This window comes from Sus scrofa, chromosome 17, assembly GCF_054392235.1.
Source record: "Sus scrofa isolate SSC_HxYL_T2T_F1_AM1 chromosome 17, Sscrofa_HxYL_maternal_Yorkshire_Landrace_v2.0, whole genome shotgun sequence".
Classification (NCBI taxonomy): domain Eukaryota; kingdom Metazoa; phylum Chordata; class Mammalia; order Artiodactyla; family Suidae; genus Sus; species Sus scrofa.
In genome coordinates, this window is record NC_139399.1 from 51,467,406 (window position 1) to 51,489,292 (window position 21,887).

At 40.4% G+C, this 21,887-nt stretch overlaps 1 protein-coding gene across 3 annotated transcripts in view; it reads left to right on the forward strand.

Annotated features, from left to right (window-relative positions):
- Nucleotides 1–21,887, forward strand: part of TOP1 (DNA topoisomerase I) — an 89,385-nt gene that overhangs the window by 60,612 nt on the left and 6,886 nt on the right. For 2 of the 3 annotated variants that reach the window (XM_021078395.2, XM_085003951.1), the window contains 8 exons: nt 2,645–2,766; nt 4,217–4,339; nt 6,107–6,294; nt 6,847–6,991; nt 17,691–17,834; nt 18,882–19,067; nt 20,073–20,141; nt 20,809–20,923. In XM_021078395.2, the coding sequence (XP_020934054.2) occupies nt 2,645–2,766; nt 4,217–4,339; nt 6,107–6,294; nt 6,847–6,991; nt 17,691–17,834; nt 18,882–19,067; nt 20,073–20,141; nt 20,809–20,923 (1,092 nt within the window). Of the gene's footprint in view, nt 1–2,644; nt 2,767–4,216; nt 4,340–6,106; nt 6,295–6,846; nt 7,217–10,608; nt 12,408–17,690; nt 17,835–18,881; nt 19,068–20,072; nt 20,142–20,808; nt 20,924–21,887 lie in introns of those variants that run through there. The other variant, XR_014832362.1, reaches the window with a different exon arrangement.

The following is a 21,887-nucleotide window of genomic DNA, read 5'->3' on the forward strand; positions in this document are numbered from 1 at the left end:
ACTATGTATTCACTATGACTGTGTTTACACACGAAGACCCAGCAGTGGACAATACTAACTAATAAATCCCTGTTCCCATGGAGTGTGCAGTCTAGCAGGACCTTATAGCCTCCATGACAAATGCTTGCATCATGTAAACATTCTGACTTGAGTTGATTGGAGAGCACAGGACAGAGTAGAGCTCTACTGTCAGCCCTCAGAGTGGGTAATTCCTGGAGACAGTAAAAATGTGACTCAAAGCCAAAACTCCAGTGGTGAGAAAGAACCTTAGCTAATCATAGAAAGAAATGTGGTATTCTGTAGCCCTAGTCTGGTAAAGACTAACTGTGGGATCCAAAGTTATTTGAAGGAAAGCTAGATTCCTTTCCTTAGCCTTTGGTTTCTCTTTATTTTCTGAGGTGGAAAGCCGAGACTTGAGCTACTCACCATGGTCCCTTCCCACATTCTTGCCCATCGTATGAGCTCCATTCTTGTTCCATTATATGAACTCTAGCTCTAGGGCTCTTGCATTTTTTTCATTTGATCTTTCTGGGGTTTCTTCCCTTTAATTAGGTAAACTAATTATTGACTGCAGTAAGTCAAGAAGTTGTATCTGACTTAGTCTAAGTTGATACTGTCAGTTCTGCCTCTTTTCTAGGGAAGAGAATCTTCAGACTCCTTAGTGCCTTTTAGGGAGATGTGGGGCACGAGCTGGCTGAAGCAGTGAATGGCCTCCAAGAACCTCCAATTTTCAGCTCTGACTCAGCAGTTTCTTCCTGGAATTCAGCCTTTTCCACAAAACACTGCCATTGCCGGGAACTTTCTAGTTATCCTCCTACCCTTCCACTGCTGGGAGCTGTCATTTCATCTTTGACAGCTCATCTTAAATGGGAGGCATCAAAAGTACTTTCTCTATTGGGATAGAATTCAGTAAAATTTCCTGAAGAGTCTCTCTCTCTCTCTTTTTTTTTTTTTTGGCTTTTCAGGACCACATTCACGGCATATGGAGGTTCCCAGGCTAGGGATCCAGTCAGAGCTACAGCTGCCGGCCTATGCCACAGGCACAGCAACATCAGATCTGAGCCGTGTTAGACTACGGCTCACAACCAACACGGGATCCTTAACCCACTGAGCAAGGCCAGGGATCGAACCCAAAACCTCATGGTTCCTAGTCAGAGTCGTTTCCACTGAGCCACGATGGGAACTCCTTTTTTAAAATATTGTTTATATTTAGTTTAACATACCCCAAAGTAGTTTGCATTCTTTCTTGCCTTTATGTATTTTATTCTTGGTGACTTAATGTTTTCCTTTATGTTAGAAGCATGTTACAACTTAACTGGCAACACCGATTCGGACTTGAGTGGGGTAATTCTGAAGAAGTGCAAGAAACTCTTTAAAGCCAGCCCTTCCTCCCCATGGTGTCCTTTTTGGAAGGAGCTGGAAGGTTGAGAGGGGAAGCAGCGCCACCTGTTGGCCTTTTAAAGTAATGCATTTCAAACAGGGTCTTTCTGTCTACCCTAAAACTTCAGTTTGAGTCTTTAGTTCCTGATATCCCTATAATTAGAGTGATAACTTTCCAGCCGTTCTTCTCAGTTTTGAAATGAATGCATTTCTGGTTAATTTTACTTTTATATAATAAATGTGAAATCTTTGGTGAATTAGTACCTGTGTAATAGTAAGACAGTGGAGAAACATGTACAATGCCAAGAAGCCCAGTCATCCCTTTGTTTTAGATGAGTCCCATTTCCCTGAAAGGGGCAACCTGATAAAGCCTGTGTTGCAGAGAGCATCTCAAACTCTGTGTACACGAGCTACCTGGGGGGGTCTCATTAAAATGCGCTTTCTGGGAGTTCTCCTGTAGTGCAGTGGGTTAAGGATCTGGTGTGTCACTGTAGTGGTTTGGGTCACTGCTATGGGATGGGTTCAATCCCTGGCCTGGGAACTTGCGCATGCCGTGGGCACGGCCAAAAAAAAAAAAGGCACTTTCTGGTTCAGTAGGTCTGGGGTGGGGCCTGAGATTTTGCATTTCTAATAAACCCCCATGTGATGTCAATACTGCTGGTCCATGAACCATACTTTGAGTAGCAGGGTTCTAGAGGAAGGTCTTATCTAGACTTTTCATATGGGATATCTGGCTTGCCTGCTATGAATATATACTTTTTATTCATATTCCACCCACCTAACTTTAAAGAAGAAAGATGCCTATTTCTTTTCCCCACAATTCCTTTCTTCCACTCCCTGCCCTATCCCTTCCTCCCCTTCTTGAACAGAAGCTGTTTAGCTTAGCAGTGGCAGGAGTCCCTCTGAGGATTTGATTTTTAAAAACCATTGAAGAGGTGTAAAGGACCCTGCTTGCTGAAAGGAAAAGGAAGAGTGACTGGGCCTCCCCCAGGTCATCCCTGTCCTGAGCAGGCTCCTGGGAACAGTTTACTGGCATAGTCTCCAGAGAATGACCCAGGTAAATATCTGCTAAAGAGAAGGAGAATCATACACGTAGATATAAATCAGTTTACTGTCTTTGTTGTCATTGTTACCACGTGTTACCAGACCTTTATATATATACTTTGGGAAGGTAAACCATTATTAAAGATGTCTCCAGAGCTTCAGAATTTATATTCAGAACATGAATACTATACCTCATTCTTTGGAAACATTTTTTCTTTAGGTAAAGTCATGAAGCTGAGCCCCAAAGCAGAAGAAGTAGCTACGTTCTTTGCAAAAATGCTCGACCATGAATATACTACTAAAGAAATATTTAGGAAAAATTTCTTTAAAGACTGGAGAAAGGTATTGTAGCCCATGAATTAGTTTCCTAGCAGTTGGTCAACTACTAAGTAATAAATTATAATTTTATGACAAAATTCCCTGAGGTAAAATTTGAGTTTTATGGATTTTATTGTATTAAAAGTTGTCTAATTTTTTTTTGTCATTGGTCATTTACTATATCAAATAGAGTTCTGTCCAACAGGAATACCTACATGTCCTTCCTACTGGCTCTTCTAGGGCTGTAAGAGGGTCGTTTTTCAGATTAGACTGAACAGGAAACCTCAGCTCCAGTTGAGCAAAGGAAAGTTTATCTGTGCAAGACAGCCCTCTGTCTGCTCTCATAGAGAGAGGTGCATTAGTATTGTCTCATTCCCTCTTGATTCTTGCTCATTAGCTTTAGGTGCTTTCTGCTCTTGAAACCACTATCCTTTATCTACTGAGGTGGTTTTAAACAATGTCATTATTCTTAATTTGGATAATGTCAGTAAAGACTGAGCTGAAGTTTATCTTCAGAATAGCTCTAGAAGTAAGATTCAATAAGTAAACAGAGGAGGGATAATCTTTCTGAGAGAGAATGAATATGGGAACATTTCTCTCTTGACGAAAATGAAAGGTATTCATTCTTCTTACCCCAGCTGTGGTGTTCATATGCTTAGGAGATTATGACAGTGTGTCGAGGAATCCAAGAAACTACATAAGAGTTACCATTTTCGATGTTAAGTTATTTTAAGTGTTTTTCTTTCAAATACATATTTTACAATAGAATAAAGTAATAAAATTGTTTGTTTTTTGTTTGTTTTGGGGGGGGATTTTTGTTTGTTTGTTTTTAGGGCTGCTCCTGCAGCATATGGAAGTTCCAGGCTAGGGGTCAAATTGAAGCTACAGCTGCTGGCCTTCACCACAACCACAGCAACGTGGGATCTGAGCCGCATCTTTGACCTACATACACCACAGCTCATGAGCGAGGGCAGGGACCAGACCCACACAATCATGGATACTAATTGGATTTGTTTCCACTGTGCAACAATGGGAACTCCAAAATTGTTTCTTTTTTAAAAAAGATTTACCAGTTTTGGAGTTCTCATCATGGCTCAGTGATTAATGAACCCGACTAGTAACCATGAGGTTTCGGGTTGGATCCCTGGCCTTACTCAGTGGGTTAAGGGTCTGGCATTGGTGGCGTGACCTGTGGTGTAGGTAGAAACATGGCTTGGATCCTATGTTGCTGCAGCTGTGGTATAGGCCAGCGGCTACAGCTTCAATTCAGTCCCTAGCCTGGGAACTTCCACATGCCGTGGGTGTGGCCGTAAAAAGACAAAAGAAAAAAAGAAAGGTTTACCAGTTTAAATTGACTGCCTCTCCAGATACCCTTTGACTGAAAACATGATGTTTTGCTATAACTGCAGAAAAACCTGAGGGGTTATTAGTGTATTTACCTTCTTCTTCTGTCTCCCCCACTTTTTTAAACTAGGAAATGACCAATGAAGAGAAGAATATTATCACCAACCTAAGCAAATGTGATTTTACCCAGATGAGCCAGTATTTCAAAGCCCAGTCAGAAGCTCGGAAACAGATGAGCAAGGAAGAGAAACTGGTACTGCAGAATTTCTTAAACCTCTGGAAAATTTTGGAGTAGTGATTAGCTTAACTAATTTTCTTCTTGGTGCTTACAAAACGGCTTTGATTTTAGTAATTTTGCATGACTCTATGCTAAAGATTTAGGATTCTTCACCTAGGAAAGGCTAAAATTTCTTAAGGTTTAGACAGACTGAAAATTGTGAATAAGCACTGTGTTTAATAGCTCATTATAAGAACCTGGTGTTCTACTGACCTAAAAACCAGCCAGTAGCTCCAGTAATACAGTGTTTTTAAGGATCAGCAGATCTGACCCATAGTGGCTCCTGGATATTAGGGATTTAAGACAGATAAAATGATGTTGGCCACATTTATACACCCACACACCTAGGATCTTTGATCTCTTTTACTTTGGAATCTAGCCACGCTCATCCATCTTCATCTTCCAGCCTTGGCCGACTTCATTCCTGAAGGATCTTTCTAGTATCCAGCTGAGATGTCACTATCTTCTAGAATACTGGTAGGCAAACTATAGATAGGCTGCTTATTTTTGTTAAGAAGTTTTATTGGAACACAGCCACATCTACTTGTTAACATATCTGTGGCTGCTTTCATGGGACAGTGGCAGAGTTGAATAATTACAACAAAGGCTGTGTGGCCCTCAAGCTTAAAAGTATTTTCTCTTTAGAGAAGTTTGCCATCTCCTGATCTAGAGGAATCAAGGCTGGAGTTTGACTTTTTTAAAATCAGAGGTCCAGGAATTCTCCTCGTGGCTCAGGGGTTAGCCATCCGACTAGCATCCATGAGGACGTGGGTTTGATCCCTGGCCTCGCTCAGTGGGTTAAGAATCCACTGTTGCTGTGAGCTGTGGTGGGGGTTGCAGACGTGGCTCAGATCCTGTGTTGCTATAGCTATGGTGTAGGCAGTTACAGCTACACCACAGAGCAGTTACAGCTCTGATTGGACCCCTAGCCTGGGAACCCTCATATGCTGTGGGTGTGGCCCTAAAGAGACAAAAAGACAAAATAAAATAAAATAAAATCAGAGGTCCAACGTTAAGGATTTTATGGAATTCTTTGTACTTCCAAGCCATGTAGTTTCAGGATACTAAACTTGCAGGTTTATGTAATTTAGGCCATTGTTTTTCTATAGCTCATTGTTTGAGGGTGCCTGTTTGACCTTTAGTTTAGAAAATTATGAGTTACTATAGGGATAAGAATGATACTTGCATCAGACTTTTCAGTCTCAGTTTAGTCTTCTCATTATTCTAAATTAGTGAAATTTGGCTTATTTTTCACTTTAGGGGCTTTTTTCAAATTAAAAACTACTTTAGGGAGGTTTTATAAGCATCATCGCCATGTCAGAGCCCCTGCCAAGGACATCTGTTGCCAGTAAGTTGGGATCTGTTTCTACCCATAAGTCAGCAGGACTTAGTTAAATTGCTGAGTATAATATAAAGGAAGAGTCACAGAGGGTAAGGAGGCTCCAAATCATTCCCTTTTTGAAGCAAAGATCACAGTATAAAATATATATACCCAGTATGCTAAGAAAGGGTCCGTAACAGGTTTGTTTGTGCTTGAAACCCCATATGAAATGGTATTCACATGGGGGAATTTTATTGTACTCAAGTTTGAAAAATCTCTTAGGTTTTCCCTTATTTGAATTTGTTTCTTAGTAATTTTTATACTTTTCTCTACCTTGACCTGTTCCTGCACAAGAGCTAAGAATACATGAGTTGAGAATAGTAGTTTAAATCCCTTTTGAGTACTTCATTGCTGTCTTCCAGAAAATCAAAGAAGAGAATGAAAAATTACTAAAAGAATATGGCTTCTGTATTATGGATAACCACAGAGAGAGGATTGCCAACTTCAAGATAGAACCTCCTGGACTTTTCCGTGGCCGGGGCAACCACCCCAAAATGGGCATGCTAAAGAGACGGATCATGCCTGAGGATATAATCATCAACTGTAGCAAGTGAGCACCGTTCGTTCTTTGGGCCAGAAATGAACTGGAGGGCTTCCTTTGTTCTTTCTGTTTTGTTTTTGTTTGCTTGTTTGTTTTTTGTCTTTTTGTCTTTTCTAAGGCCACACCTGCGGCATATGGAGGTTCCCAGGCTAGGGGTCGAATCAGAGCTGTAGCCACCGGCCTACGCCAGAGCCACAGCAACGTGGGATCCAAGCTGTGTCTGTGACCTACACCATAGCTCATGGCAACGCTGGATCCTTAACCCACTGAGCAAGGCCAGGGATCAAACCCGCAACCTCATCATTCCTAGTTGGATTCGTTAACCTCTGTGCCACAGTGGGAACTCTTGTTCTTTCTGGTTGAGAATTTTTCTCACTTTACAGAGGATGATTTGGAGCAGCGCAGTGTTTTTACATACAGCTCTCCAAGTGTTTATCCTGTATTGACTGGTGAGGAAGAACCTTGGAAACACTTGCTCAGCAGATTTGTCCACTTCAGGTTATGAAGGGTGAAATTGTTCCTTACTTCTCATCTCACTCCTCTCCTGCTTTATTTCTGCAGAGATGCCAAGGTTCCTTCTCCTCCCCCAGGACATAAATGGAAAGAGGTCCGACATGATAACAAGGTTACTTGGCTAGTCTCCTGGACAGAGAACATCCAAGGTTCCATTAAATACATCATGCTGAATCCTAGCTCACGGATCAAGGTAAGGGCTCTCTTAAGAGCAGCACCAGTTAGTGGGGCTGGTAGTCTCCCTTTGTTGAAATGTAATGTTCCTAGCTTCTAGGATCACTTTGACAAATTGTGAAGTCTTCCCACAGAAAGAAGGCAAATACGTTCATAGTCAGCATTATCCGGTGACCTTCCTAGGACATACCCACTTTCTATATCACATTGAAAAGTGATGCAGATAATAAAGTTAAATCTCGGAGTTCCTGTCATGGCTCAGTGGTTAACGAATCTGACTAGGAACCATGGGTTACAGGTTCGATTCTTGAACTCTCCCAGTGGGTTAAGGATCGGTGTTGCTTTGAGCTGTGGTGTAGGTTGCAGATGTGGCTTGGATCCCGAGTTGCTGTGGCTCTGGCGTAGTCTGGCGGCTACAGCTCCGATTCGACCCCTAGCCTGGGACCCTCCATACGCCGTGGGTGCTGCCCTAGAAAAGACAAAAAGACAAAAAATAAATAAATCTCTTCACTCTCTTATTTACTGAAATCCCAGTATGAGCCTGGCACAGTGTGCAGGGTGCCAGGAATTATGTTTGTAAACAAAACAGACACAGTCTTTACTTTCACCTTACTTACTGTCCAGTGGCCAGAGTGTGATGAAGAACGTGGTAAACATATATTGGCTTGTACAGCTAGTTCTCTTCTTCTTCATCACTTTTCTTGGCTCTGAAGCAGGGAATGTAATTACTCTAAATCCACAAAGAGGTAAAATCTAGAGTCTTATCTACTATACTCTCTCTTCCTAAGGTTTTCATTTGGATAAATTCCACCAGTACCAAATGGGTTAACATATGTGTGAGTGTATCATAAACTGCTGTGTACCAGCATGTCGCTAGTTATCGGTACTATTACTGAAAGGAGAAAATTGTCTTGGAAAGACAATCAGTTCTTGTTAGCATGGTAGGCATACCCTGCTTGGGCAAGTCCTTCAGATAACTATGGAAATGTGAACAGCAAAAAGATAGCCTCCACAAAGCAAAGAAACAAGCACTCAAGGAATTAGTTCTAGATAGACTAGCTTTTTACACACAGGAGACTGGGACTAAAGACCCTCTTAATCTTGGTTTATTAGTTTATTAAACACTTGTTAAGATTTAAAAGCCATAGCTCAAAAGGCTTTGTGTCTCTTGGAGACTAAACTGTGCATTTTCTAGCTTATAATTCTGATCCTAATGAAAAATACCCACCTATGGATATTCTTCAGTGCAGTTGGAAAATGGCACTTTTTAACATTTAAAGTAAGTATAGAAGCAGAAAGAGAACCCATGGCAAGTAAAAGGCAAGTCCTTTGAAAAAAAACTTGTATTTCTTTTCTGAAATACCACAAAGCTATAGGGGTTACCAAGGTGGATAAACAGTGGTTTTAGACCTCATGGGCTGCTGGGCAAATCAGGTAAGAATTCAGTTGTATGAGAAAAGTAAACATTAAATGCTTTAGATAAATGGAGCAGTTATTCCCAGCAGTTACAGAATAAATAGGAACAGCCTTATGAAGGAAATTTGGTTACAATTAAGTCTTACAGAGAGGTATTTCAAACAGAAATGTATCATTATGGACAGAGAGGAGGATTGTGAAAAGGTGTGACAGAAAGAATTATCAAGTGATGGTTGCACAACACTGTGAATATGTTAAATATCACTAACGGTAAATTTTATATTATGTGTTTTCTACCACCAAAAAAAGGAGTTCCCTGGTGGCCCAGTGGCTAAGGATCTGTCATTGGCACTGCTGTGGTGCAGGTTCTATCTTTAGCCTCCTGATGCCTTCCTGTAGTATTCCAGAACCAAACTGTGGCCAGCCTTATTAAATGCCACTAAAGCCACTGGACCATTCTCTGCTTTTGATGGAGAACCATTGACTTGGAATAGAGGATTGTCTTGAGCATAACCGCACTTGAGCAAGATTTATAGGCATTATACAGAGTCACATCAGTAAATATACACTGTTGTAAATGCTGCAAAGGAAAAGTACTAGGGGAGTTCCTTTGTGGTGTAGTGGGTTAAGGATCTGGCATTGTCACTGCAGTGGCTCAGGTCACTGATGTGACATGGGTTTGATTTCTGGCCCAGGAACTTCCCCATGCCATGGGCATGGCCAAAAAGAGAGAGAGGAAAAGTACTCATTACCACTTCAGAGTATGTGAGGGCACTTGATCTGGCTTTTGGCTCCTGGGGCTTAGGAAAGGCCTTTCTGAGAAAGTGACATTTAATATGAAACTTAGAGGATGAGTAAATTTATCCATGGAAAGGATGGCGAATGGGCGTTCCAGACAAAGGAAATAGCCTTTTGAAATCCCCTAAGTAAGAAGGAACTTGATGATCTTGAGGACTGAAGGAATGCCACCATAGTCGGGGTATAATGAGCAAGAAAGAGGCATAGGGAGGAGACTAGAGAGAGGGATGTGGGCCAGATCTTCAGACTCTGTCTTAAAATTTTTATATTATCTAAATCCAGTAGGAAGCCACTGGATTTTAAAGAGAGAAATAATTTCAGATTTGTGTTTTAGAAATCTGTGATATAGCTGATCATTCTGACTGCTGCTCTGTGGAGACTGAACTGGACACAAAAAGGAAGAAGGGAGACCAGTAGGTTGCAGTACTCCAGGCAAGAAATGTCAGTGGCCTAAACATGATGATGGCATCGAGGGTTGAAAATACACTGTGTGCTTTTACAGGCCAAGTTAGAGTTGACAGTAGGAGAGATCCTCATGAGATAAGCAGGGTGGACTACCTCAAGAACAGGAAGCCAGCCCATTTATTCAGACAATATTCAGATAACTTCTGTGTGCTGTAGGGATTTGTGCAGGTTTCTGAGTGGTGGATATGGTAGGAAACCTAGAAAGCCACCTAGATGTAGGCCTTGTATACCTTATACCCAGATCCTGAATCATGAAAAATGGTTAAAGTTTTGGCAAGTAGTACTATTGAGGGAGAAACAAATGTGATTTCTTCAGCTTTCTGCCTTTCTCACTCAGACTATGTCTTTACAGGTCAAGGTTTTGACAGTGTGTTAAAGTTTTTAACTGTGTTGCCAGCAGGAGAAGCATTTTCTTCTTAGGTAAAAATAGTAAGATATAAGCAATAGGGGTTTTATTTTTAGTGAAATATTTCAAATATACTAGATATAATGAACACTGATTTACCCACCATCTGGCTGTGTCAAACCTTTATATCATGTCTTATTTCTTCAGTTGCTTTGTTTCATAAAAAGTATTCTGATAAACATAGCTGAAGCCCTTTGTGTACCAGTCATCTCTTTCCCTGGAGATTACTATAATGAATGTTTTTATTCTTGAGTGTAGTTTTCACATTTTTACATTATATTGTGTGTGCATAAACAACATGTAGTAGTATTTTACAAGGTTTAATTTTATCATTTATTTATTTATTTAGTCTCTTTAGGGCCGCACCCGCGGCATATGGAGGTTCCCAGGCTAGGGATCTAATCGGAGCTGTAGCCACTGGCCTACACCAGAGCCACAGCAACATGGGATCTGAACTGCATCTGCAACCTACACCACAGCTCACGGCAACGCTGGATCCTTAACCCACTGAGCAAGGCCAGGGATCGAACCGGCAACTTCATGGTTCCTAGTCGGATTTGTTAACCACTGAGCCACGACAGGAACTCCCCACAGGGTTTAATTTTAAATTGCATACGTTATTGAAGTCATTCTGCAACTTGTTATTTCACATAGCTTTGGTTTTGAGGTTTTATTTTCCTGACATACACTTATAATTTATCTGTTTTGTTTGCTACATGGTATTCTATTCTGTAAAAAAGTAGCTCTTCTCTTGTCAAGAGACAGTTAAGCTTTACAATCTTGAATAAACACATTTTCCTTGTGTAAGTGAATGAAAAGTTCCCTTAAAGATTATTAGATATTTCCAAATTGTTCTCTAAAGTTCTTGAGTCAGTTTATATCACCACCATCCTCCAGACACTGCACACAAGTCTCTCTTTCTTTCATATCCTTGCCAACATTTCTGAGTTTTTGCTTTTCATATTTGGATATTGGATCTACTACAGTGTATTTTTGTGTATAGTATGGGGTTGAGATCTAATATATTTTTTCCAAATGCATAATCAATTTTCATAGAACTCTTTAGTTATGTTACCTCTCTGCCAAATACCAAATTTCTACAAACATATTATACTCTTTCTGGGATCTGTCTTGTTTAACTTGTCTGTTTCTTCGTCATTAGCTTACTGTTTTAACTACTGTAGCTTTACAAAGCCCCACTCTTGAGTAGGACAGGTTTCTTTTGTCTTGTTCTTTGAAATTGTCTTTGCTTTCTGCCATTTCACATTAATTTTGAGATAAATTTGTCAAGTCCTAATGAAGAGTATTGAGATTTTTTATAAGATTGCATTGAATTTATAGATTAATGGGGGGAAGTATTGAGATTATTTTATTGTCTTCCAATCTGTGGACATGTTATACCTCTCTATTAATTCATGTCTTTGAATGTATCCTTTAATACTGTTTTGTAATTTTCTCCACGAAGGTTTTACACTTTTGTAAATACTTTTTTCATAGAAATCTTAAAGTTTTTTGTGCTAGTGAAAAAAGATTTTTTCTAATACATTTCTGTTTGTTATTACTGGAGTGGTAATGCTGTTGCTTTTTTAATATTGATTTTGTGTCTGACAACATTGCTGAACTCTTAAAACGTGCCTGTTTTTTGGAATTTCTATATAGACTGATAATCTATAAATAGAAATGGTTTGAATTCTTTATTTCCAGTTCTTTCACTTCACATTTCTTAAGTCTTACTTTTTATTTTAAGAAACATAATCATCCATTAAATGTTAACTTTTCTTTAGCCAGCTGGTTGTCACAGTCAAGTATTTGATTAATTTCTGTACTCAATATCTTTTTCCTGGGTTTACTTGTTGAAAATACCCTTTACTGTTTGAGTTTCCATAGGTGGAATATTCTTCCCTTTTTACCTGAAAGTGTCTTTATTTTCTATTCTCATAATCCATCTTTTCTCCAGTGAAGAATGCATTTTTTTTTTTTTTTGTCCTTTTGAGTAGATGTTACATTTTATTTACTTGAAAGTCTTTCTCTGATTGTTATTTAAAATGTTACCTGAGTGGAGTTCCTGTTGTGGCTCAGCAGGTTACAAACCCAACTTGTATCCATGAGGATGCAGGTTCTATCCCTGGTCTCATTCAGTGGGTTAAGGATCCAGCATTGCTGTGAGCTGTGGTGTAGGTCACAGATATGGCTCAGATCTGGCATTGATGTGGCTGTGACTGTGATGTAGGCCAGCAGCTGCAGCTCCAATTCAACCCCTAGCCTGGAAATTTCCATATGCTGAAAGTGTGGCCCTTGAAAAGAATGAATAAATAGATAAATCAATAAATAAAATGTTACCTAAAGTGAATTGATGTATTACTGTTTTTCTAATCCATTTCCCTCATATATTTTGGAATTTGTTTATAAGCCCTTTTGACTGAGAGGTAGTTTTTTTCTGTGTACCATTCCCTTTTGCTCCTCTTTGCTTTCCTCTGCTCAGTTCTCCTTTCTTAGAAGGGAGTCTTCTAGCCTAGCTCAGCCCAAACTAACACAGTCCCTGGCTTCAGGTCATTCCTTTCTTGTATGGAGCACTTTCATTGCTACATGTTTGGAGTAAAGTGATTAAAGCATGGATTCAGTGACCTGATCTGACCCAAAGGTTTATAAACAGTAAGTGTTTTTGTCATAAAGAGTGAAGGGTGGTAATTGGTGGTTTTACCTCATGGAGGACTTTAGGTCCAACTTATGCGAGGCTACTACTACCATCATGGAGTTTTGTTCTACACCTTTCTTTTCAGCCTTTAGCAATTTCTCCTGATTATTTGCTTGTTCTTATTATTTGTGTTTTGCTCATTCACTTCCCCCAGGTAATATTGTTACACATTTCTACTCCATCTCTCCTCAATTAAAAAATTTAGTTCATGGAGTTCTCTTGTGGCACAGCAGGTTGAGGATTGGGCATTGTCTCTGTAGCGGCTTGGGGTCACTGCTGTGGTGCGGAATTAGTCCCTGGCCCAGGAACTTCGACATGCCTTGGGTGTGCAAAAGAAAAAAAAAGAAAAAGAAAGAAGTAAAAAAGAAATTTAGTTTCAACAGGATGTGACTTACAGATTTTTGACAATTTAATAATTTTGGTTAGTTGGAGTTCCCATCATGGCGCAGCAGAAACGAATCCGACTAGGAATCATAAGGTTGCCGGTTCAATCCCTGGCCTCGCTCAGTGGGTAAAGGATCCGGCATTGCAGTGAGCTGTGGTGTAGGTCACAGATGCTGCTTGGATCTTGCATTGCTGTGGCTGTGTCGTAGGCTGACAGCTGTAGCTGATTGGACCCCTAGCCTGGGAACCTGCATATGCTGAAGGTGTGGCCCTAAAAAGCAAAAAAAATAAAATAAAAAATTAATTTTAAAAAATTAAAAAAAAAAAAGATTGGTCAAAGGTTTAAAAAAAAAAAAAAAAAAAAAAGCACAGCTGAAGTGTGTCCCTTTGATGTATCCTGTCCTTGCTCTCTTTCTAGAAACTTGGATTGCCTACATATGGTGACAGCTAGGGTGACACTGCTGCTAGTCTCACAGGTCATTGAAAGGATCAGGACTTTCTAGAGCCACAGTAACACATGCTCCAGCTACTGAAAAGATTGTTCGGAGCTCATTTACATCTTTGTATGCTCATGGTTTGTTCTGCTTTTTTCCCCAGGATTTCCATTGTACAGACATCTTCTTGCAAGTGTTTCCATTCCCTTCCTCTTCCCCTCTGTACCTTGTGCCTGTAGAATGTGAAATAGCAGGGAATTGACAGCCAGCCTTCTGGAACCTGTAATTTCAACAAAACTCTGATCCCAGATAAAACCATGGATCCAGAGGTTACAAAAGGAACTGCTTGTAGTAGGTACTTAGCTGCTAAGTCCAACCCCTACCAAGCATTATCTAGTCTTATAACCTGGGGAAGTAGCCCTTAGTTAAAGTAAGACTCTTCAAACCAGTCTTAACTTCACAAACAAAATTTACCATTTTTCTTTTAAATGATATCAGATATCATTGCTATCACATTGCATTCAATCATACTAAAATAGGAGGCAAACAGACTCTCTCGTCCTGCCCACTGCTTCCCTTAGCAGTATATTCAGTAAATCTCTTCTGATCTTCAAAACAAACAACAACAAAACACACTAAAATATTCTCAGTGCTAAATACATACTTCTGCATTTTCTCTCTTCAGAACCTATAATTCTGGAGTGTCAAAGATGTATGTGCCTACAACCTTCTAAATGTAACCATCTGGGGATTAAAGGGCTGGATTGAAGGGAAAAGTCTTTATACAACTTTATAGTCTTGGGAAGCTATGACTCTAGCAAGTTGTATTAGAAGGAGAAAATAAGACATGCTTATTTTTTTAAAAAAATCACATTCTGAACCTGACTTCTTAGTATATACAGTTCTAAATTTTAAAGTGTAAGAACTAGAACATTAAAGCTTCTAGATGATATCATGGTATAACATCTTCATGACCTTGGAGCAGGTTTCTTAGGACACAAACACTAACAATAAATAGTTGATAAAGTGGACTTTATTAAAATTAAAAATGTATGTGCACCAGAGGACACTAAACATAAAATATACAAGTTACAGACCCAGAGAAAAACATTTGCAATGTGTTTATCTGCAAAAGACTTGTATCCAAAATATACAGAGAATTCCTACCATTCAATAATAAAAAGACAAACCTTCCCATAAAAAAAGAGCAAAAGATTTGAACAGATGCTTTAGAAGATAATGAGGAAGGGGAATTCCCATCATGGTTCAGCAGAAACGAATCTGACTAGCATCCATGAGGACACAGGTTTGATCCCTGGCCTTGCTTAATGGGTTAAGGATCTGGTGGTGGTCATGAGCTGTGGTGTAGGTCTCAAACATGGCTCGGATCTGATGTTACTGTGGCTGTGTTGTAGGCCTGCAGCTACAGCTCCTATTCGACCCCCTAGCCTGGAAGGGAACCTCCATATGCTGTGGGTATGGCCCTAAAAAGACCAAAAACAAACAAACAAACAAAAAAATAGCGGAATGGCCAATAAATAAGCACTGAGAAAGATTGAGAAACATCACTAATTATCAGTGGAATGCAGATTTAAACCACAATGAGATTGAGATACTAATTCCAGTTCTAAGTATTATTTCACCAAATAAAATGAAAACATGTCCACAAAAAGACTCATACAACAATGCCCATTATGCTGTATTTATGCGATTCCAAAATTGGAAACGTCCCAGGGGTCTATCATCAGAATAAACACATTACGATATAGTCAAACATACTAAACATAGACACAGAATGTACCATATATGTTTATGTGTATGAGTGTGAGTGAAAGTAAAAGGAGTGAACTACTGATAAATAAAACAACATGGATGAATCTTCAAAATGTGTTGAGAAGCCAGACACAGGAGTCTAAACTTTATGATTCCATTTTTAGAATATTTTAGATTAGGCAAAGCTAATCTACAATAAAGAAATAAGATTAAAAGATCAGTAGTTGCTTAGTTGGTGATTAATGGGAAGGGTTATAAGGGAACTTTCTGGAATGATAGAAATATTCTTTATGTTGATGGGGTGTAGGTTACATGGCTCATGGATTGTCAGAACTGATCATACTGTATTCTTAAATCTGTATAACATAAAATCTTTGTAGAAGATTTATTCAGAATAAAAGACTGAATAGGAAGTATTGGAAGAAAATACTCTTATAGCTGAAAAGAATTTGAATATATAAAGACCTATAAAATTAATAAGATAAACATGTTTAAGAATGGGCATGTATGGAAAGCTGGTTGGATTTTGATTTTTAAACGTGGTATAAACACATAGGGTCAGTTTATTGTCTTTTGTTTAAATTATGTATATTTGGGATTCAGATTGCCATTCGCTCCCCAAATTCTCTTCAGGAAAACTAAAGGCCGCAGGTATAAGCATACTTGCTAAAGGCCAGCCCTCCTGTGTTAGATCTCAACGAGGTGGCTTCTCCCACTGCCCCCCACCTATGTCCGTATTTGAGAGAATTCTGGATCCTTGTGCCAGGAACCTAGCCAACCTGTGAAGAAAAGTTGGTCCTGTGGTTATCCTCTGTGAGTGACGTGTTTGTTAGACAGTTTTTGAAACTTTGTTTCATTGGTATGACTAAGGAATGAGCAAATGTAATCCTACTGGACTTCAAAGACTGAAACTCAGGCTTTGGTAGACCTGTGGGCATCAGAGTGATGGGAGAGAGCCCATTCATGAACTGGAGACTGCTGAAGAAGATGAGCCTTTCGTGCCCAGTCTTTCGTGTGTGTGGAAGAACGGTTGTCAGGGAGATGTATTACTGACTTGTACATGAGGACAGCTTGTTTACTTATTCGCCCTCTTAAATGTCAGAACGTGCTTAGAAAAACCACTGAGAAATTTTCAGCTTCCCACTGTTGGGAAACAGAACTTGGATGTTTCTTCTGTATCACTCAGGTACTAAATCACTCATCCACAACAACAGGTAGTTACTGAACCTCTTGTTTTGCAGCCAAACAAGTACATGCAACCAGTCCACATATAGTTGTGGAAGAGTGCTGATGACACATTAGCAGAGCCAGGCAGGCTTTCATTTCTGAATGTTAGGAGCTCGAAGTAGAAGACATTTATTGCTCCATGTATCCCACACTCTTGCATGCTCAGAAGGCCAGTTACCTTGACCACGGTTCTTATGCCTCAAGGACCACATGTCTGTGTCAGAGGTAGCAATCACTGCAGCTCTCTTTGGTTGTGGGCTGGCTGGAGGAATTAAGAGCAGAGATTCTTGAGTTCTTAAATTCTGTTCTGTGTTCATGTCATGTGGTCTCTCTCAGGCTTTGTGATACTCCCTTGCCCTTTGGGATTTCTTGGATTCCCCCTCTTCCTTTCCTTTCTCATTTGACTTTATTATCAGTCTTTGCTTGTGAATCTGTTTCCATTCAACAAGGTAATAGAAATCTCCCATCACTGTTAGTTAGATTATTTTTTCACACCATTTTAAAAACCTTTTATTGGCTTTAGAATCAGTTTTTAAACCTGCCACAAAAAGCTCTAATGTTTAAAAAAAAAAAAAAAAAAAAAGGCTTCCCAGTAACAGTATTTCTCTCAATCTCACCAGGAATATTTTTAAATGCCAAATTTTTTAAAATGGTGAATAATTATGGCTGTTCCTGGAAGTCATTGTGTTCCTTAGTAATTACATGTTGTAATCTTCAGTTCTGCTTCTTGACAGTGCTATCAAACTGTGAATGATTATCTTGAATTTAACGAAATTTAGTCCTAGTAGAAAACTGCTCTTGGGTCACAGATTCAGCAGCAAAGCTGTGATGCTGATATGAGAATAGGGATGTTTATATCCTTTGCGTTGAGAGAACTTAATTTTAGGGACATGTCATGTGTGCTTTTCTTAAGAACATAACACATTTTACAAAACGAATTCTTAGCAATCAGACAGTTGCTTGTCAGGGAAATGGCACAGTGTGAGTTCTCATCAAGTAAATGCCTTGCTTATCTTACATTCAAGTTCCATCTCTTTGACTCAGAGCTCTGAACTTGGGTGTTCAAAGTCTTTATTCCACTATGCCTAAGCATTCTACTTCTGGGGCTGGGTCTTTGCAGGGTGAGAAAGACTGGCAGAAATATGAGACTGCTCGGCGGCTGAAGAAGTGTGTGGACAAGATCCGGAACCAGTATAGAGAAGACTGGAAGTCCAAAGAGATGAAAGTCCGGCAGAGAGCTGTAGCCCTGTACTTCATTGACAAGGTGATAGCATCTTCCTGTCACGTCACCTACCGTGTTCAGCTTAACAAAGGTGGAGGGAGCATTTACGCCTCCAGACCCCTGAGAAGCAGTGACAGCCCGTGGTCCCAGTGGTCCTCTTCACCCCATCTCTGGTCCAGTAGGGAAGGTAGAGATGGAGGAAGGTGATCAGTGTCTGCTGCTGTCTAGATATAGTCTTCCTAATAGGATTTTCATGAATCTGAATGCGCCAGAAATACTGTGACATTTTCAAACTGTTGCTGACATGAGGCACTCCCCAAATTTTATATCACAACCTAACACCCATAAACATATTTGTGTTGGTAGGTGTGTAACTGAAACAAAAGTTGCACAAAATGATGCTTGGCCTTTGCTTATAAGCAGTGAATTCTGGTGTTTTTCAGTTTCTTGTTTTTAAAAAAGGATGGTTATAACCCTTAAAATTGGTTAAACAATCTGCCAGTGTATCCCATCTGCAGTTTGCAAGACAGTTCTCTGGAGATGGTTTCTCAGCACTCTTTTGGAAGAAAAAGATTTCATATTTTCCCCCAGTTTTGTACTGTGTATGTTTATTTTAACACAAGTTCTGAATTGTCTTAAAAATTAAGCAAAATTAAGAGACTAGCTTTTTGAGCCTGATCGCCCAGAATTTTTTTTTAAAAAATGTTCTTTCTTCCATCCCCATTTAAGAGGACAGAGTAAAGAGAAACTTAGATTTCTGTATTTCCTGAGGTTCTCTTGTGGTGCAGCAGGTTAAGGATCCAGTGTTCCTGCATCTGTGTTGCAGGTCTCAGCTGTGGCATGGGTTAGATCCCTGGCCCAGGAACTTTCACAGGTGAAAGATGTGCCCCCCACCCCCCCAAAAAAAGTCCTTGATTCTCCATAATTCATTTCATAAGGGAAGAAGCAATGCAAATCCAGAGTTCCCAGGCCCTTGCAGACTGATGCTCTGTCTCCAAAGAGAATGGGGAGAGTTTCCTAGAGATCCTGTGAGATTCAAGTTTCTGCATGCTCATCTTTTTCTTTTTCCCTTCTTTCCTCCCTGGACAGCTTGCTCTGCGAGCAGGCAATGAGAAGGAGGAAGGAGAAACCGCGGACACTGTGGGTTGCTGCTCGCTTCGTGTGGAGCACATTAACCTGCACCCAGAGTTGGATGGTCAGGAATATGTGGTAGAGTTTGACTTCCTTGGGAAGGACTCAATCAGATACTATAACAAAGTCCCCGTTGAGAAACGAGTAAGTTAACATGGCCTGAGCTCCCTGGCCTGTTTTTTCATCCATTATTCAACAATCATTTTTTTGCCAGCTTTTCCTGTGCTCTGTGCTTTGCTGAACACTAGAAAAAAGTGACTTGAAAGAGAGGGAAGGGGTATTGTTTGGTGTCCTGTGTCCCTCCTTTTAGTCCTTGATTCTCATCATAAATTGCATGTAAGGTTTATTCCATCATGTTATTTTAATGATTTAACCACACTTCAATACCCTCTGGTCATGATGCACATATGTCAGCCTTGTAGCTTTCCTCAGCTTTCTCCCTACTCCTGATTCAGCCCTTGAGTCCCTGGATCTCTAAGTCTATAGCTCAAGAGGGTGCTGCAGTACTGCGGTCTCCCCAGCAGTATTGGGCTTAAACTAGAGACCTACAGAGTGCCAGGACCCCAGTAGTCTAGCCCATCAGCAGTCTGATGGTTCGTCAGTAATTAGATTTTGCTGGCTGTGGAAATGCTGTAGATTAAATGAAGCTAAAGAGATCTGACAAAATATCTGAACTTAGATTGGATTCCATACTGGGGAGGTAAAGAACATCATTGGGACAACTGACAAAATTGGAATATGGGCAATAGATTAGATAAAAGTATGTCTCAATATAAAATTATAAAGCTGATAAATACCATGTGTATAAGGGGGTATCTCTGTTCTTAGGTAATACATGAAATATTCAAGGGTAAATGGCCATAATATATGTAGGTTCCCAGAAATGGTTCACAGCAAATAATTGTGCATGTACACACATAGATGTAGAAGGAAGTAAGTATACATGTGCACTGCACAGATAGGAAGTGAGATAAAATGTTAATGGTAGGTGAATCTGAGGAAAAGATACGGTGTTCTTTGTGGGGTTTGTTTTTTATTTTCCTTTTTTAGCTTGCTAGCTTTTGTTAAGTGATTATTATTTTATAATAATTACTATTTTCAAAGTAAAGGTTTTAAAAATAATAATAAGGCTCTGCTTATTTCTTTTAGGTTTTTAAGAACTTACAGCTATTTATGGAGAATAAACAGCCTGAGGATGATCTTTTTGATAGACTCAATGTAAGTGGACAGAGTGCACAGGGTTGCAGAGGGGCCCGGCCAGAGCCTCCCAAGCTCCTTAAAGGAGAGGTCTTCCTGAGGGTCCCTGGGGCTCTCCCCTCAGCCTGTCCTGGGGCATCCTGTATACCCTCTCTCTCAGGCACACAGCAAATCCATGGTTGAAGATCCGGTGGGGGTGGGAGGTGGGGCGTGACCCCTGCCCGTTATCCTCCTCTGGCTCCTGCAGAACTGTTCCTTGGCTGGATGTTAAGCCACCTTTGCCAGAGACCCAAGTTTTATGGATTGCCGACAGGGGCTTCCTCTCTGCTCTAAAAATACCTGCATTTTGTGTTTTATATCTGTGATTTTAAAGCTCACAGAATGAAGATACAGTACTGTGATGTTCTGTTAAATTGGAAAGAGTCTCTGAGATCTTAATAGGGAAGGTACATTTGCTTTATTGGCCTGCTTAAGATTGGAGTGCTTCTTAGGGAGATACTCTGTATTCTGGAATTCTTTTCCCTTTTCCTGACCAACCCCCCCCCGGGGGGGGGGGGCAGAGCAGTGAGCTTGGCAAGGTTGTGATGGCACTGGCATAAATATCTAGAGCTTGCCAGAAAGGCCAGGATGGTATGGCTTTTACCTAAATCCCATCGGTAAAAGCCTTTTGTTGCTTTGTCTCCCCCAGACTGGTATTCTAAATAAGCATCTTCAGGATCTCATGGAGGGCTTGACAGCCAAGGTGTTCCGTACATACAACGCTTCCATCACGCTACAACAGCAGCTAAAGGAACTCACAGCTCGTAAGTACTATTTGGCTAGACAGGGCCCACAGCCTTAACTAACGCTGTCCAGTATCTTATGCAGCTAAGTTGTAATTCTGCTTTTCCTCCTTGACATTGTGACTGGAAATTCCCCCCCCCCCCCACACACACACACTTCTAACAGAGGGCTAAGGCTTAGTTGTGTAAACGTAGAACAGTGCTACTTGCCAAATTTCTACTCTAGCTTCTAGATTAGTTTTATGGATTGCCGACAGGGGCTTCCTCTCTGCTCTAAAAATACCTGCATTTTGTGTTTTATATCTGTGATTTTAAAGCTCACAGAATGAAGATACAGTACTGTGATGTTCTGTTAAATTGGAAAGAGTAAAGTTGTCATGGTTACTAAAACAACATAGTGGCAAATCCCTTCCCTGAGGTGTCTGTCCTTTTTTTCCCCTTTAGAATAGATAGTATTCTCCTAAAAACTAGCTGCAGATGGTACCACCAAGATCTCCAAGCTTTCTTCCGTGAAGTCTAGTCACTGCTAAATTTCCACTGTCCTCTAGAAATATTTCAGATGGTATTAGAAAGTGGCAATCAGGGGTTCCCTAGTGGCTCAATGGGTAAGTTAAGGATCCAGAGTTGTCACTGCTGTGGCTCAGGTTGCTGCTGTGGTATCAATTCGATCCCTGGCCTGGGAACAGCTGTGGCCAAAAAAAAAGGAAAAGAAAAATGGTATTCAGAACATCAAAGATGGGTATGTTGATGGTATTTTATTTTATTTTTTGTCTTTTCTAAGGCCACACCGGCGGCATATGGAGGTTCCCAGGCTACGGGTCTAATCAGAGCTATTGCTGCCGACCTATGCCAGAGCCACAGCAACATGGGGATCCGAGCCCGTCTGCAACCTACACCACAGCTCACGGCAACACCGGATCCTTAACCCACTGAGCGAGGCCAGGGGTGGGACGCGCAACCTCATGGTTCCTAGTCGGGTTCATTA